The following is a 17059-nucleotide window of genomic DNA, read 5'->3' on the forward strand; positions in this document are numbered from 1 at the left end:
CCCAAGTTCTCACTTCTCTGTTGACCTGTAAATTGGCTAGAAATTTAGGAATATATTAGGAGTTTTGAGAGAGATACTTATATTTTTAAAATGCCATAGAGTGCTCATTTATAACAGTGGAGGAGTGGAGAAGTGGCCTAGTGGTTAGGGTGGTGGACTTTGGTCCTGGGGAACTGAGGAACTGAGTTTGAGTCCCACTTCAGGCACAGGCAGCTCCTTGTGACTCTGGGCAAGTCACTTAACCCTCCATTGCCCCAGGTACAAATAAGTACCTGCATACAATATGTAAGCCGCATTGAGCCTCCCATGAGTGGGAAAGCGCGGGGTACAAATGTAACAAAAATAAAATAAACTGAACGAATGCCTGACTTGGCAAGAGGCTGGCTACCTGACAAGAAATGCAAGTGTGGGACTTAAACTCAGGTTATGGGCTCAGTAGGCAAGCAACCTACCAAATGCACCAGTCGCTTCCATCCCACTCACAACAAAATTGATGGAAGGCATAGTGATGAAACAACTCACGGAATACCTGACCAAACACTCAATTCTACATGAGTCTCAATCAGGATTTCAATCAAATCATAGTACTGAAACTGTACTAGTGTCGGCAATGAACACATTCAAAACAACGAACGCAACCGGCAAGAACATACTCATTCTACAATTTGACATGTCTAGTGCCTTCGACATGGTGAATCATGGAATACTATTACACCTACTAGAGTACTTCAGAATCGGAGGCCCAGTTCTCAAATGGTTTGAAGGATTCCTCACCACCAGATCCTACCAAGTAATAACGAATACGGACAGATCACCACCTTGGAGACCAGAATGCGGAGTTCCCCAAGGATCCCCCCTCTCACCAACTATCTTCAACCTAATGATGATACCACTAGCCAAACTCCTAGCCAACCAAAACCTTAACCCCTACATATATGCCGATGATGTTACGATCCATATCCCGTTCAAAAGCGACTTAAATGAAATAACCAATGAGATCAACCAGAGCTTCCAGACTATGCACTCTTGGGCGGACTCATTCAAGCTAAAACTCAACGCAGAAAAAACTCAACGTCTAGTTCTCACCTCCCAATACAATACAAACAACTACCCTACAATAACCACACCCTACTGCACACTTCCTTTCTCAGAAAATCTGAAAATCCTTGGAGTCACCATTGACCGAAACCTCACTCTTGACACCCACGCTAAGAACATGACAAAAAAAATGTTCCAATCGATGTGGAAACTCAAAAGAATAAAACCTTTCTTCCCAAGAAACATCTTCCACACCCTAGTACAGTCACTGGTAATAAGCCACTTGGACTATTGTAACGCTCTGTACGCAGGCTGCAAAGAACAGACCATCAAAAAACTCCAGACAGCCCAGAACACTGCAGCCAGACTCATTTTTGGAACACCTAAATACGGAAGTGCGAAACCCCTCAGAGAGAAACTGCACTGGCTCCCGCTCAAGGAAAGAATTGAGTTCAAGATCTGCACGACTGTACACAAAATCATTCATGCAGATGCCCCACTCTATATGCTAAACCTAGTGGACTTACAGTCCAGGAATGCCAAAAGATCGGCCCGCAAATTCCTCAACCTGAACTTCCCCAGCTGTAAAGGAATGAAATACAAACAGGCTTATGCTACTACCTTTGCGTATAAAAGCACACAGTCTTGGAACGCACTACCCATGGCCCTGAAAACCATAACCAGTCTAACAAGCTTTCGCAAAGCTCTGAAAACACATCTCTTCAACAGAGCCTACAAAAGTCACCCTCAATGAAACAAATCATTCCTTAAACTACCCAAGTACACCTAAAACACCTCTCACACGACCTTACCTAACACCTTTCCATCTGAATTCCTCTTTCACCTCAGCTTATGATTGACTTTTTTTTTTTTTTTTCAAATCATGTAACGACGTTTTCATTTCCATACTCTGTAAGACACATTAAGCCTGCAAAAAGGTGGGAAAATGTGGGGTACAAATATAATAAATAAATAAATGAAAGGGGGGGGGGATGCCTGGGGAAGGCAAACTACCTTGCTGGTAGTCTGCCAAGAAACAACTTATGGGGGCAAGAGGTATGTCATTCACAACTCGATACTCACATACAGGGGACTACCATAGGGCCAGCCAGTTAGTTCTAAGGCACTATAGTGCACTTGCTGTACTAATTCCAGAGCAGGGATACTGTGGCAATAGTAGGTACAGCCCTGGGGTGGGGATGTTTCAGTCACTGTGCTACAGCTAAACCTAATAGCTGGCTTAACTGCTCAATAGCTACTAAGTGGCAGGGACAGTGAAGGGATCTACAGTCTCTGCCACTTAGCCAGAGCACTTTTGCTGCAACGACTGTGCATGATGGGAAAGTGGTTAAATATGGCAGAAAACAATGCAGACAGCTGTGAATAAAGACTTGGGAGGCACAGTTTCAGCAGGGTCCCATTCCAATTGACTCAGAAATTTAAAAGAGTAGGAAGAAGTTGCCAGCCTTCCATGGCACTGCCAAGTAATGTTAAGTATACAGTGCAGTTCCCTCCCCATTTGCCAGTTAACGTGGGAGTTAGCAGGTACTAAGTGTCAAGTCTCTGCATTAACTATTAACATGGGCATAGGTTATTAATTCCTGTATTAACTACTTTGCACATTTTAGTGAGAAGGGACCTTAGTTCACTTTTCTGGCAGTTTCTTCTTGCTCTTCAAATAGTAACCAATATCTACTGGGCTGCAGTATCATGGACAACTACCAGGATCTTCCCCAACTCCCTGATAGCCCAGCCATTGCAGCAACAGTCTTCATGCATGTACCATACGCTTGTCCATTAGGTGTCACTGATTTGCAACAGCAGACAACTTCTTCCACAAATCTTTTTGAGTTGCGACTTCAGCCTCGGCAGCCACCATTGCCCTGGACACATTGAAGAGCAAAGCCTGTCTCAGGAAATAGATCTAGGCTACTTGATCTAGCCCTTGTTTCATTCATTTCAAGATTAAAAGTTGAATTATTGCTACCGATGGTATGATTTAGTAAAGATGGTACATGCTTTAATAACAACCAAGCTGGAATGTTTCAATTTCCTTTATCAAGATATTTCATAGAAGAGTTTAAACAGCTTACAACTGGTGATCTCAGGTTAAAAACAAAACAAAACATTTTGCAGGATATCACCTCCTCTTTGTAATTTTCATGGACTACCAGTTTCAAATTGTTAGCCCTGGCCTACAAATGCATTACACTGGAGTACTTAGCTCCAATGTAAATTAAGTCTGCTTTTAAAGCAGTCACCCTTTAGTGAACATTACTGCTGTAGGCAGGCAATGAACCATGAGCTGACCGTATGATAGTTTTTGACTAAAAGAAATGTTCTTCTGCTGGCCTGGTAGTAAGAACCATGCATGCCAACATTTCAAAATGATTGGAGATGCCAAACACAATACAAATTACCCCTCCCTAGACACAAATGAAGGAGTTTGCTCAATATTTGGGGTGCTCAGCACCTAACTACACCCACAGAAGTGGTTCTTGTGGTTATATGGGCCAATGAACTTGAAGGGAGAAATTAATTTCTTGCATTTTGGAAACACAAAAAACTTGGCCTTAGTGGGGACGGGAAGGGGGATATCTTGTTAGTTATTGCTTGTTTTGACAGTGTGAAGATTTGTTTCTTCCAGATGTTCTTGTACAAATTTTTCAATAAAAATTTATCAATTAAAAAAAAAACTTGCCCTTTGCATGAGGCACAAGCGAATTAAGAATTTCAAGCATTTTATTTATTAGCTGCTTATGTACACAACTTTTATTATTTTTATTTGCAGACCTCAATTCTCAGGGTCATTTTGTTTACAAAACTCCACTAATGGGAAACTAAGTTAAGACTCTTTAGTACGGCCAAGAAACCAGTCACCCCTTACTGAACATTACTGTTGATGCACTGCCACACAGGTGGGCCACAGAATGATCCGTGAGGCAGGTTTTCGACTCCCTGATGGAAAGAATTCATGGTTACTGCTTAAAGATGACCAAGCTAAGGGGAGGAAGGCATGCAAAAAAGGGACCCAACCCTCCCAACCCGAGAAGTGGTAAGTGAAGGCTCACAGCAACAGATCCCAGCTCTGGTTGCAAGTGATCTGAAATACAAAGGAGACCCCCCCACCCCATAATGGGTCAGAACAAAACAAAACAAAGTGTTCCATTGCTACATGCCTCACTTTATCTGGAAAGCTTTAAGTTTAAAACATGGAGACAAGGAGATAGGAGGTGAAAATGTCCACTTTTTTTTTTGTTACATTTGTACCCCGCGCTTTCCCACTCATGGCAGGCTCAATGCGGCTTACATGGGGCAATGGAGGGTTAAGTGACTTGCCCAGAGTCACAAGGAGCTGCCTGTGCCTGAAGTGGAAACTGAACTCAGTTCCTCAGTTCCCCAGGACCAATGTCCACCACCCTAACCACTAGGCCACTCCTCCACTCCACTTCAACATGACACAAAATATTATGCTGAGCCCTGGGTAACCTCTCTGCCATGAGTATACCCTTAACATAAATACACACTTTTCCATAAATAAAAGAAACCTCCAGCTTTTAAAATACCACAGTTCTTCAGGCACATGCTAGTTCCACATTTCTCCCCACAGGGATAGCTTTCCCTCTGCACACTACTGAAGTATGATGCTGGCTTACTGAACAAAACATTATCCATTATGGTACTTCAAGAGAGTAAGATACTTCAACCTCAGAGGCAAACTTTCTCAAAGAGAAAAACATTTTGATTATTTAATTGCTGTTTTAAAATCTTAAAACAAACGGGAGTAATTACTGCATTACAATACTTTAAGCCAAGAATATTGCACAACATCACAACATGTACTAGTGAAAGAAAAAGGAAAATGTACTTTAAGTTCGACAAGTTTGAACTTGCAGACCTTATATGTGTTTAAGCTCCATCTTCTTACAAGTTCCAATTTTTCCATAGCTGGATTCTTCGGCTCCTCTGCCAGAACAACAGGCCCGCTCTTTTGCTGTGTTCTCAGGCCTCCTGATAAGAGCAAAACATAAGTATTGATTTTATATATGGGAAGAAACAAGAAATGTTACAGTCCAACCAGCATAAAAACTACAAGGAATAGCCTAATGGTTAGTGCAGTGGGCTGAGAACCCGAGGAACTGGGTTTGATCCCCACTGCAGTACCTCGTGACCCTGGGCAAGTCACAAACTCCAAGGCTCCAGGTACAAAAAAAAAAAATTAGATTGTGAGCCCCCTAAGGACAGACAAAGTACCTGCATATATAAAACCCGAATTGGTTATACCATAGAGAATGTAGTTTGTCAAATCCATGACAATAGATTTCAGGCCACAGCTATTCTAGTTTCTGATTTTAAAAAATGAAGCGTTTGGATGTCTTCCTTAACCAAAACGATGCCTTATTAACTGGGCAGAATAATTAAAACCAAACACTGAATGAAAATCAATGGACAAATTCCAAAGGGAAAAAAATAGGAATTATGCTGATTGTGGCTATTTTCATAGCTCCATAATTTTTCACCCAACCACAAACAATCACAGAAGCATCAAGAAAGTAAGTGCTTAAAACTGCTGACACACTATTATTACTAAACTGGAGAACCATCCGAGGAACATTCATTGGCACCACTTTAAAAGAAAGACATTCAGAATATGAAAAGCTGTTTTAGCAGAGTTTGTTGGCACTAGCACAAATAAAGCAGATACCTTTCCTGTATGTTATAATAATTAGTGTGATTTAGCGTTGCATTCGGGAGACACCAGGACTCTACATATTAGTGCAATTAAGAGCTTCAGTGGTAGCAATGAACATTTGCCATCCTGTTGCCTCATAGCTATAACTGTGCAGCTGTATGGATTATTACAATTCATTACAAAGTACTTAAGACCAGCAGTGTTGTACAGAATTACTCTGAACAGTATCAGAAAATTCCAGTTGTCATCAGTTATCCTGTCGAATCACAAAAAATGAATATAGACACAAGCTGGTTATAAAGCTAGATGAATGGTGAATATACCATGGCTACCACAAAGTGTGCTGAAATCCAAGCCTGAAGTTGGTGTAGAGGTGCAAACAGTACACAGTGCGTCACACTGTTGCTCAGGAACAGTTAAACATCAAGATGCACTTGTGTCCTCCTGCTTTACAAAACAAAGCTGAGATCGCAGTGGAAGCTGCAGATTTGCAGAAGAATAATAGTGCAAACATGAATATGAAGCCACCACCCAGCTATCATTAAGAAAAATCTACTGAACAGTTGAATCTATTGTCAACAGTTTTGCGAGTCATGCACCAAAAGCTATTTACTCCAACCTTACAAAGTTGCTTATTGAACTGTATATTAAATAAAAATCAACAGACATTGCCTGATTGGTGGTAGGAAGCAAGATTAATGTATATAGAGCAAAGTCAAAGGCCAAACCCTTTCCAGATAACTCAGAGGTGTATTTACTCTTCAGGGAATATTTATACCACATTAACACACTGTTCCAGAAAGGAAGCTCATTATGAGCTTTGTCAAAGCAAATCTCACGAGTTACAGTGGAGATTCCTGGCCAAGCACAGCCACCATCAGCTTGTAATGTCCAGACCTGTGGTTCAATATAAACCTAGTCCTTGGGAATATCCTAGCTACACAGGTATCAGAATGTATATAATAAATGTGCACAGGCATCTGAAGTCTCCCTAGTGATTACTTGCCATATATTACACCTCCTTTTCATAATAATTTGAATAATTTGATATTATGAAGAGAGGGGGATCCTTGGTGACTGCACTTCACTCCAATGCAATCTTCTCACACTCCTCCTTTACTCCTCACCAAGGCACGGGCCTTTCTCCTACCTCAACCCATGTACAGTCTTCTATCCCCTCTGCCCTTCAACTACTCGCTCTACTCTCCTCCTGCATGGTACCCTCAGTGCAGGCATATTTCTACTCTTTCCCCACCCCAATCGCTGCTTTAGTGCTCTACCATCTTCCACAGTCCTGTGCTGCCTTTCAGGCCCAAATCCGAGTTGGTACTGTCTCCACCTCTTTTTTCTCCCAAGGCCTGTTTCTTTAACTGTCTCCTGGAAATACTGTATCTCACTGGCATTTGTCAATCTAATTGATTTTGACAGGCAACGTGTCCACTTCCAGGTTCTCAGCAAATCAGAAGACAGGACGTGACCACGCCATGCCTGCTTTCCTCTCCCTTTGACGACAACCTTGCCCAAGCTCTGGACCTTTTGCATAAGCACAACCCTACATCCTGCATTATTTGCCCTTCCCCAAACCCAGGACCCTTTTTTCATAAACCTGCCCCTTTTGGTGATGTCACAGGAAGTGATGTCATAGTTATGCCATTTTTTCCAAGATGGAGGCTACCACTGGACACATCATATCACTTCCTGTTTCTAGTACTAGCCCCCTTCTTAGATGGGGTCATATGATGGGAAGTGACATCAAACACCCCTGACACCACCTCCTACAGCCATGGAAGAATGTGTTCAGCTTAACCTTCTTTTCTTATAGGAAAGAAAATAGGCTTTGTTTTCTGTTTTCTCTTTATTTTTCTTTCAAAAGGCTACCTTGTGCTTATTTTAAGATGGATCTACTTACATTCGTCTGTTTTTAAGAATGACAGGCAGATTGCTGAATGGCAGCCGTTTTAGGCTTTAAAACAAAGGGCTAGACCCCAGAACCTCCTCCTCCTCCTCTTTGCTTTAAAGGGCACATAGACAAAAGAACCAATGTAAATGTGATGTGCTGTGCCTCTCCTCTCACATTCCTCCTGCTTTTTATGCCTGAAGCGCTGTTTGCATAGGCAGTCGGTGGCCCAACTGTTTGGGGAGGCTAAAGGGGGTGGAGTTAGGGGTGGTGCTTACATTCATAATTGTCTGACAACACAGAAAAAAAAAGAAAGTAAAATGGTCACAATACCTTTTATTAAATTTAGATATTAGATATGTATCATATGTCAAATAATAAAGTGGTTGCTCAAAGCATATATATTTACCAATGTATACTATCCAAAAATGTTATCAATTATTAAACACTGCTATTTCCATCCATTTCCAGCACTTACCAACACTAAACCACATACACACCTATGGAACAATTCAACATCAGATCCTCCAAAATATTCTAAAACCGTGTCTGATGTAATGACAAACTAAAATTAAAGTGTTGATGTCACATTAGTAAGGCCAACATACAATCCCTCAACCGCAAACACTATGCACAAACTTGAGCAAAAACACACTCAGAACCTTACTGTACCATAACAGCATTAACTCCAAGGACTCAAAGAGTAAGAATATTATGCATGAAAAGGCAGCACTCTAAATATTACACTGGGCAGACCCTAATACACCAATATACCACTCATACGGAAAATGAAGATACATACCTGTAGCAGGTATTCTCCGAGGACAGCAGGCTGATTGTTCTCACTGATGGGTGACGTACACGGCAGCCCCGAGACCCGAATCTTCCTAGCAACAAAAGTTTGCTAGAGCCTTCGATCGTGCACGGGTGCCCGCACCGCGCATGCGCAGCCATCAGCTTCCCGCCCGTCACGCGAGAGACCCGTCAGTTTGATAACAAAGCAAAAAAGGAAAGACAACTCCAAAGGGGAGGTGGGCGGGTATGTGAGAACAATCAGCCTGCTGTCCTCGGAGAATACCTGCTACAGGTATGTATCTTCATTTTCTCTGAGGACAAGCAGGCTGCTTATTCTCACGACTGGGGTATCCCTAGCCCCCAGGCTCACACAAAACAACAAAGACAGGTCAATAGGACCTTGCAACGACGAGGACCTACGAAGAAAACATCTGAGAGTGAAGCCTGGAACAGAACAAAAATGGGCCTGGGGGGTGGAGTTGGATTCTAAACCCTGAACAGATTCTGCAGCACCGACTGCCCAAACCGACTGTTGCAGCGGGTATCCTGCTGAAGGCAGTAGTGAGATGTGAATGTGTGGACTGAAGACCACATCGCAGCCTTGCAAATCTCTTCAATAGTGGCTGACTTCAAGTGGGCCACCGACGCTGCCATGGCTCTAACACTATGAGCCATGACATGACCCTCAAGAGTCAGCCCAGCTTGGGCGTAAGTGAAGGAAATGCAATCTGCTAGCCAATTGGAGATGGTGCGTTTCCCCGACAGCGACCCCCTTCCTATTGGGGTCGAAAGAAACAAACAATTGGGCGGACTGTCTGTGGGGCTGTGTCCGCTCCAGATAGAAGGCCAACGCTCGCTTGCAGTCCAATGTGTGCAACTGACGTTCAGCAGGGCGGGTATGCGGTCTGGGGAAGAATGTTGGCAAGACGAGTGACTGGTTCAGATGGAACTCTGACACCACCTTTGGCAAGAACTTAGGGTGAGTGCAGAGGACTACTCTGTTATGATGAAATTTAGTATAAGGAGCATGGGCTACCAAGGCTTGAAGCTCACTGATCCTACGAGCTGAAGTAACAGCCACCAAGAAAATGACCTTCCAGGTGGCAGGAATCCAGCGGCTCGAAAGGAGGCTTCATCAGCTGGGTGAGAACAACGCTGAGATCCCATGACACTGGTGGAGGTTTGACAGGGGGCTTTGACAAAAACAAGCCTCTCATGAAGCGAACAACTAAAGGCTGTCCAGAGATAGACTTACCCTCTACACGTTGATGATAGGCACTAATTGCACTAAGATGAACCCTTACGGAGTTGGTCTTGAGACCAGACTCTAATAAGTGTAGAAGATATTCAAGCAGGGTCTGTGTAGGACAAGAGCGAGGATCTAGGGCCTTGCTGTCACACCAGACGGCAAACCTCCTCCATTTGAAAGAGTAACTCTTTTTAGTGGAATCTTTCCTGGAAGCAAGCAAGACTCGGGAGACACTCTCTGAAAGACCCAAGGAGGCGAACTCTACGATCTCAACATCCAGGCCGTGAGAGCCAGAGACTGAAGGTTGGGATGCAGAAGCGCCCCCTCGTTCTGAGTAATGAGGATTGAAAAACACTCCAATCTCCATGGTTCTTCGGAGGACAACTCCAGAAGAAGAGGGAACCAGATCTGACGCGGCCAGAAAGGAGCTATCAGAATCATGGTTCCACGGTCTTGCGTTTCAGCAAAGTCTTCCCCACCAGAGGTATGGGAGGATATGCATACAGGAGGCCTCTCCCCCAATGACAATGAAGGAGAAAAGCATCCGACCCTAGCCTGCCATTGGCCTGAAGTCTGGAACAGAACTGAGGGACCTTGTGATTGGTCTGAGTGGCAAAAAGATCCACCGAGGGGGTGTCCCACGCTCGGAAGATCTTGCGTACTACGCCCGAGCTGAGCGACCACTCGTGAGGTTGCATTATCCTGCTCAACCTGTCGGCCAGACTGTTGTTTACACCCGCCAGATACGTGGCTTGGAGAAGCACAACGTGAGCACGAGCCCATAGCCACATCTGGACGGCTTCCCGACACAGGGGGCGAGATCCGGTGCCCCCCTGCTTGTTGACGTAATACATGGCAACCTGATTGTCTGTCTGAATTTGAACAATTTGATTGGATAGCCAATCTCTGAAAGCCTTTAGAGCGTTCCAGATCACTCGCAACTCCAGGAGGTTGATCTGAAGACCTGATTCCTGGAGGGACCAAGCTCCTTGAGTGTGAAAGCCCATTTACATGGGCTCCCCACTCCAGGAGAGATGCATCCGTGGTCAGCACTTTTTGCGGCTGAGGAATTTGGAAGAGACGTCCCAAGGTCAAATTGGATCGAATTGCCCACCATTGAAGGGAATTGCGAAATTCGATGGGTAGCTGGATTGCATCCTCCAGATCCCCCATGCCTGAAACCACTGGGAAGCTAGGGTTCATTGAGCTGATCGCATGTGAAGACGTGCCAGGGGAGTCACATGTATTGTGGAGGCCATATGGCCTAGTAGCCTCAACATCTACCGAGTTGTGACCTGCTGAGATGCTCTGGCTAAGGAAACGAGAGTCAGAAGGTTGTCCGCCCTCGCCTCTGGAAGATAGGCATGAGCCATCTGTGAATCCCGCAGCGCGCCTATGAATTCTAGTTTCTGAACCGGAAGAAGATGGGACTTTGGATAATTTATGACAAACCCCAGTAGCTCCATGGACTGCTGAGCTCCTGCCTCTGAGGTGTTCTTCACCAGTCAACCGTCGAGATAGGGGAACACATGCACTTCCAGTCTGCGTAGTGACGCTGCAACTACCGCCAGGCATTTGGTAAACACCCTGGGCACAGACGCGAGCCCAAAGGGCAGCACACAGTACTGAAAATGCTGTGTTCCCAGACGGAATCGAAGATACTGCCTGTGAGCTGGTAGTATCGTGATGTGCATATAAGCATCCTTTAAGTCCAGACAGCATAGCCAGTCGTTTTTCTGAATCATGGGAAGAAGGGTGCCTAGGGAAAGCATCCTGAACTTTTCTCGGACCAGATATTTGTTCAGGGCCCTTAGGTCTAGGATGGGACGCATCCCCCGTTTTCTTTTGCACAAGGAAGTACCTGGAATAGAATCCCAGTCCTTCTTGCCCTGGTGGAACGGGCTCGACCGCACTGGCGCTGAGAAGGGCGGAGAGTTCCTCTGCAAGTACCTGCCTGTGCTGGAAGCTGAAGGACTGAGCTCCCGGTGGGCTATTTAGAGGTATGGAGATCAAATTGAGGGAGTATCCTAGCCGGACTATTTGGAGAACCCACCGATCGGAGGTTATGACAGGCCACCTTTGGTGAAAACATTTTTACCTCCCCCCGACCGGCAGATCGTCCGGCACGGACATTTTTACAGCGGCTATGCTCAACTGGAGCCAGTCAAAAGCCCGTCCCTTGCTTTTGCTGGGGAGCTGTGGGGGCCTGTCTAGGCGCACGCTGTTGACGAGAACGAGTGTGCTGGGGTTGAGCCTGAGAAGGCTGTCGAGAAGGTGGATTGTACCTACGCTTATTGTAAGCATAGGGAGCATTCCTCCTTCCCCGGAAAAAAACGTCTGCCTGATGAGGTAGATGCTGAAGGCGCCCAGTGGGAGAGATTGTCCATAGCAGTTTCCCGCTGGTTGAGCTGTTCAACCACTTGCTCGACTTTCTCGCCAAAAATATTATCCCCCCCCCCCCCCCGGCAAGGAACATCCGCAAGCCGCTGCTGGGTTTGATTGTCCAGGTCAGAGGGACGCAGCCATGAGAGACTGTGCATCACTATACCTTGTGCAGCGGCTCTGGATGCAACATCAAAAGAGTCGTAAGCACCCCTGAACAAGAATTTACGACACACCTTCAGCTGCCTGACCACCTCCTGAAAAGGCCTAGAGTGCTCCGGAGGGAGCTTGTCCACCAAGTCCGCCAGTTGCTTCACATTGTTCCGCATGTGGATGCTCATGTAGAGCTGGTTTGACTGAATCTTGGACACGAGCATGGAGGACTGATAGGCCTTCCTCCCAAAAGAGTCCAGAGTTCGATTCCCGCCCCGGGGGCGCCAAGGCAAAATCTCTAGAACTTTTGGCTCTCTTGAGAGCAGAATCTACAACCATAGAGTCGTGAGGTAACTGTGACTTCATCAACTCAGGCTCCCTATGGATTCAATACTGGGACTCAGCTTTTTTGGGGATGGTGGGATTAGATAGTGGTTTCGTCCAGTTCTTCAGCAATGTCTGCTTAAGGACATTATGCAGAGGAACAGTGGATGACTCCTTAGGTGGGGAAGGATAGTCCAGGACCTCGAACATCTCGGCCCTGGGCTCATCCTCAGATACCACCGGGAAGGGAATAGCCACAGACATTTCTCGCACAAAAGAGGAGAAAAAAAGACTCTCCAGGGGAGAAATCTTCCTTTCAGGCAAAGGAGTGGGATCAGAAGGAAGACCACAAGACTCCTCAGAAGAGAAATATCTTGGATCCTCCTCTTCTCCCCACAAGGCATCCTCCTCAGTGTCGGATAAGAGTTCACGAACTGCAGTCCGAAACTGGGCTCGTCTCGACTCCGAGGAACCATGTCCTCGATGACGACGTCGAGAAGTCGACTCCCGTGCCGGCGGCGATGAAGCTCCCTCCAGCGATGTCGACGGGGAGTTGACCTGGGTGGCAGCCGAGGCTGAAGCCGCAAACGGCATTGACGTCGGTGACCGCACCACAGGCACAGAGCTCGCTGCCGCTTCCATCAACGGTACCGAGGGCACAAGCACCCCGGTACCGGAACAGACTGACGCAGCAGCCCTTCCAGAAGGCCTGGGAGAATGGCTGGGATGCACTTGTCCAGAGTGTCTGCCGGGAAAGGCTGTGGGGCCAGTGCAGGAGTCGGAGGCAGAATCTGCAAAGGGCGAGGAGGCAGTACCAGGCTGTCCGAGGACCGACACCTCTTGAATGGAGGGTAAGCGGTCCTCCCGACGTCGACGCTTCATGGGTGCCGAATCGTTCGACGCCTTGGAGCTCCCGGTACTGTGTCTAGAAGTAGACCGATGGTGATGCTTCTTAGCCTTCGCTCGAGGCACATCATCAGTACTCCTCGGTACCGACGAGGAGGAAGTGGAATCCACACGCCTCCTCGGGGTCGGGTCCGAAAGTGGTCGGTCCCGGTGGGCCTGCACAGCAGGAGTCTTCGAGGCAGGTGGAGACCCACTCGATGGCTCACTGCTCCCAGCATGTGGTGGTCTCCAGACAGCCATTACCTGCGCTCCCGATGTCAATGCTATCTCTGGTGCCGACATTGACGATGCTGACGTCGAAGTCCTGGGCAAAGCTCCAAACAGACAGTCCTGCTGAGCTAGTCTCGACACCTGTGTCCGCTTTTTAAGGCTAAGACACAACTTACACGCGTCTGGGCAATGGTCAGGCCCAAGGCACTGAATACACCACGAGTGGGGGTCGGTACCTGAGATTGCCCGGTTGCATCGAGCGCACTTCTTGAAGCCGCTGGGAATCCTTGATGTCATGGATGGAAAAATAGCAGCGGCGAAGTCAAAGTTCTCGATGGTGCCAAAAAGAAGGGTACAAAAATGAAAAATGCGTACGCACGGCCTAAAGAGGGCCGCGACGGAAACAAAAAGAAACTTAAGAGGGGACAAAACCAAAGAAATAAAGGATTTGGGTTGGTTTTTTTTTTTTTTTTTTTTTAAAGAAAACAGCTCAACCAGAGCGAAAAATGAAAGAAAAAAGTGGAAAACCGCGAAAACGAAGGCTCTTTCAGGGGCACATGGAGAGCGACTGCAAGCAGTCACTCCCTTACCACGGAAAGAAAAGAACTGATCGGGGCTCTCGCGCAACAGGTGGGAAGATGGCCGAGCCCGTGCGAAGGCTCTAGCAAACATTTGTTGCTAGGAAGATTTCCATTCCTCGGGGCTGCTGTGGACGTCACCCAGTCGTGAGAACAAGCAGCCTGTACACTGAGCTGATAACAGACTTTGCACCAGCTCCAATTCAGAATGCTGCAGCATGACTGATACAGCGTTGCAAACTCTGTGAACATGCCACACCCCTTCCTGCAAAAACTGCATTAGCTACCAGTACTCAGGTTTAAACCATTCTCTAATCTTCAAGACCATCTGAGGGAATGGGTCAAAGTAACTAAAGGAGAACATAGCCCCTGTACACAACTCTGAGGCTTCTAAAAGTCCTCCCAAAATGCATCCCTAACTATGTCCTCACAAAGGAAATCATTCAATGTAACACCCACCAGCAAGGTTTTTAGGAGTAGCCCCTATACTCTGGAATTTCTCCCGGAGGGGCTATGCCAAGACCACCTCTACTCTGCTGTGGTGACTATGTCAGTACTAGCTTGCCATACAACCTGAGATCAGTTGCACATACCTTGATAGGCTATAAATAAAATGTACCCTTAACTTTGTCACCCACTTTTATCTCAATACTTTGGTCTTACCCATCTTATTTGTCTATATATCTGAACTGCACGTCTTTTCTGCTGCCTGTTAAGATGCTTTGTAACACTGTGCTGACACGGTGTTTATATTTCTGTTATATGAACGTTCTACTGTGCTGTTTTAATGTGTATGGTTCCAACAATACATCATATTATTGCTATCACTAATTTAATTTGCTTAGTTCCAAGTTTACCTCATTGCTCTAATTATGTATCTCGCAAACATTTTACACATACATCACCTTGAGTAAATCTTTTCGTAAACGTGGTTAATGTCGATAACGTAGATTTTCAACATCCTGAGTATGTATGAGATACTTTTATAAATTGTAGATCCAGTGTATGTAGCTTTCTTTAGGCTATACATTTTATTTTATTTATTGGCATTTATTAACCACCTGTATGAAGAGATTCACCCAAGGTGCTGTACAGCAGGCATGAAACAGACCAGGAAAGTACACACAAGGATCATGCTGCCAACCACTTGTCTGGATTAATGTTGCCTGCAACTAAAGCCACCTCACAGCTGTTATGATCATAAAGTGATCAGCGCTGTCATTGCTTTTATATAATAAAAACAGGTATTTGAGCAGGCCATGACTATTGCTTAGAGAATAAGGACAGAATTTGAAGTACAGAGAACCAGAATGAGAAAAGCACAAAGTTATACTGCAGATTATAAAAGCAAGAGAGTGACACAATCGCTGTGCAACAGGATGACTTGTACCCCCATAGCAACAGAAGAAATCAAATAAGGAGCACAGCTGTTAGGAGTTAGTGCAATGTCAGCAGTTAAAGGGTGTTATCCAGTCACTGCTGGCAATACCTGGGGGAACAATTAAATCATTTCCTTGTCCAGCCAGTCTGCTAGCTGCTGCACTGCTAGGAGATATAACAGGTGACATGGGTGGCAACGAAGAACCTGGAAAGGGTACATATTGATCCATGTTAAAATATTTTAACAGCAGTCTCCCTTGTCAAGTGTCATACAAACACAGTCCAAGGTATCTGATAAAGGAAGTTGATTCTGATGAATTAACACTGCTCTGACTCAACATTTTTATGTTCCTCTCACTTTTGTTACGTAAGAAGTTTCTAAGATAAAAATGGTGTTTCAATATAACACAATTTAGCTACCAGGCTTAATTAAAAATAAAGATCATAAAATATTTCAAAAGGACCATATATTGAAATAGCTAATAATTAAACTTCACCATAAGTTAAATTGCAGAGCATTGGTGGACAAAACAGATTTTTTTTAAACCGATCCCAGTGTGATGAGAGGTCTACTGAAAAAAACCTATAAAAGGAAGATCAGTTTCAGAGGAGCCATACTGGTTTCTCGGTGGATCATATGGCACCACACACCCAGATCTAAACTGTAGGTTGTTTTTTTTATGTTTCTAGAATAAAAGGGTTTGTCAAGTATGAAATACAAAGTATCATATAACACCCAACTGCTAGACTCACACTGACCAAAATAAATTTTAACTAGTATAACTTGTTTCAAAGTCTTGAGAGGAACCTAAAGCAATCAGTTTAGCATGGAATTTTTAAAATGTGATCCATAAAATTAAAAATTCCATTCAAAATACACAGGTAAAGTATGTAGCACCTTTCCCAAACACTACATATCAAAAAGGATCAAAAGTTGTCAGGATTAAGGCACATCTAATCAAATTAATATGTCCAACCACAGGGAATATAAGAAAGGACAAGAGCCTAAGTCACATCCCAAGTGTCATCCTTACACACAGCTTAATGCTATAATGATCAGCTCACATTATCCACAATCTTTCCCACCAAAACAAATAGCTCATTAAATTTGATGCAAAACTTGCTTGTTAAAAAAATGCCTGCAATTTAGCCTTAAGATGAAAGCAATGATTTTTTTTTTTATTACTCCTACTGCAACAAAGATTAAAAGGGGTCCCAATGGTTAATTCTACCACTTGCGTGTATAATCTCTGTCTCAGAACATCAGGAAGAACCCCCACAGGCCTCTGACACTATAATACTCACTGATATCCTCACTGTAACTGCGAAATCTTTCACTGTAATAGGCTTGTTCTACAGAAAAGAAGTAGGGCAAAAAGAGACATAAGGAAAGAATACTCTGCAAACAAATTCAGGCCATCAATTACGCTGGATGATTATGGTCATTTACAAAT

The 17059-nt window shown here is 44.9% G+C and overlaps 1 protein-coding gene across 7 annotated transcripts in view; it reads right to left on the minus strand.

Annotated features, from left to right (window-relative positions):
- The window catches only part of ARFIP1 (ADP ribosylation factor interacting protein 1), a 223458-nt gene that overhangs the window by 97528 nt on the left and 108871 nt on the right, over positions 1-17059 (minus strand). For 5 of the 7 annotated variants that reach the window (XM_030191631.1, XM_030191632.1, XM_030191633.1 and 2 more), the window contains exons 4-6: positions 16911-16958; positions 15715-15810; positions 4937-5049 (exon numbers count right to left, since the gene is read on the minus strand). In XM_030191631.1, the coding sequence (XP_030047491.1) occupies positions 4937-5049; positions 15715-15810; positions 16911-16958 (257 nt within the window). The remainder of the gene's footprint in view (positions 1-4936; positions 5050-15714; positions 15811-16910; positions 16959-17059) is intronic. The other 2 variants (XM_030191636.1, XM_030191637.1) reach the window with 2 other exon arrangements.

The sequence above is a fragment of the Microcaecilia unicolor genome, chromosome 2 (assembly GCF_901765095.1).
Source record: "Microcaecilia unicolor chromosome 2, aMicUni1.1, whole genome shotgun sequence".
Lineage (NCBI taxonomy): Eukaryota > Metazoa > Chordata > Amphibia > Gymnophiona > Siphonopidae > Microcaecilia > Microcaecilia unicolor.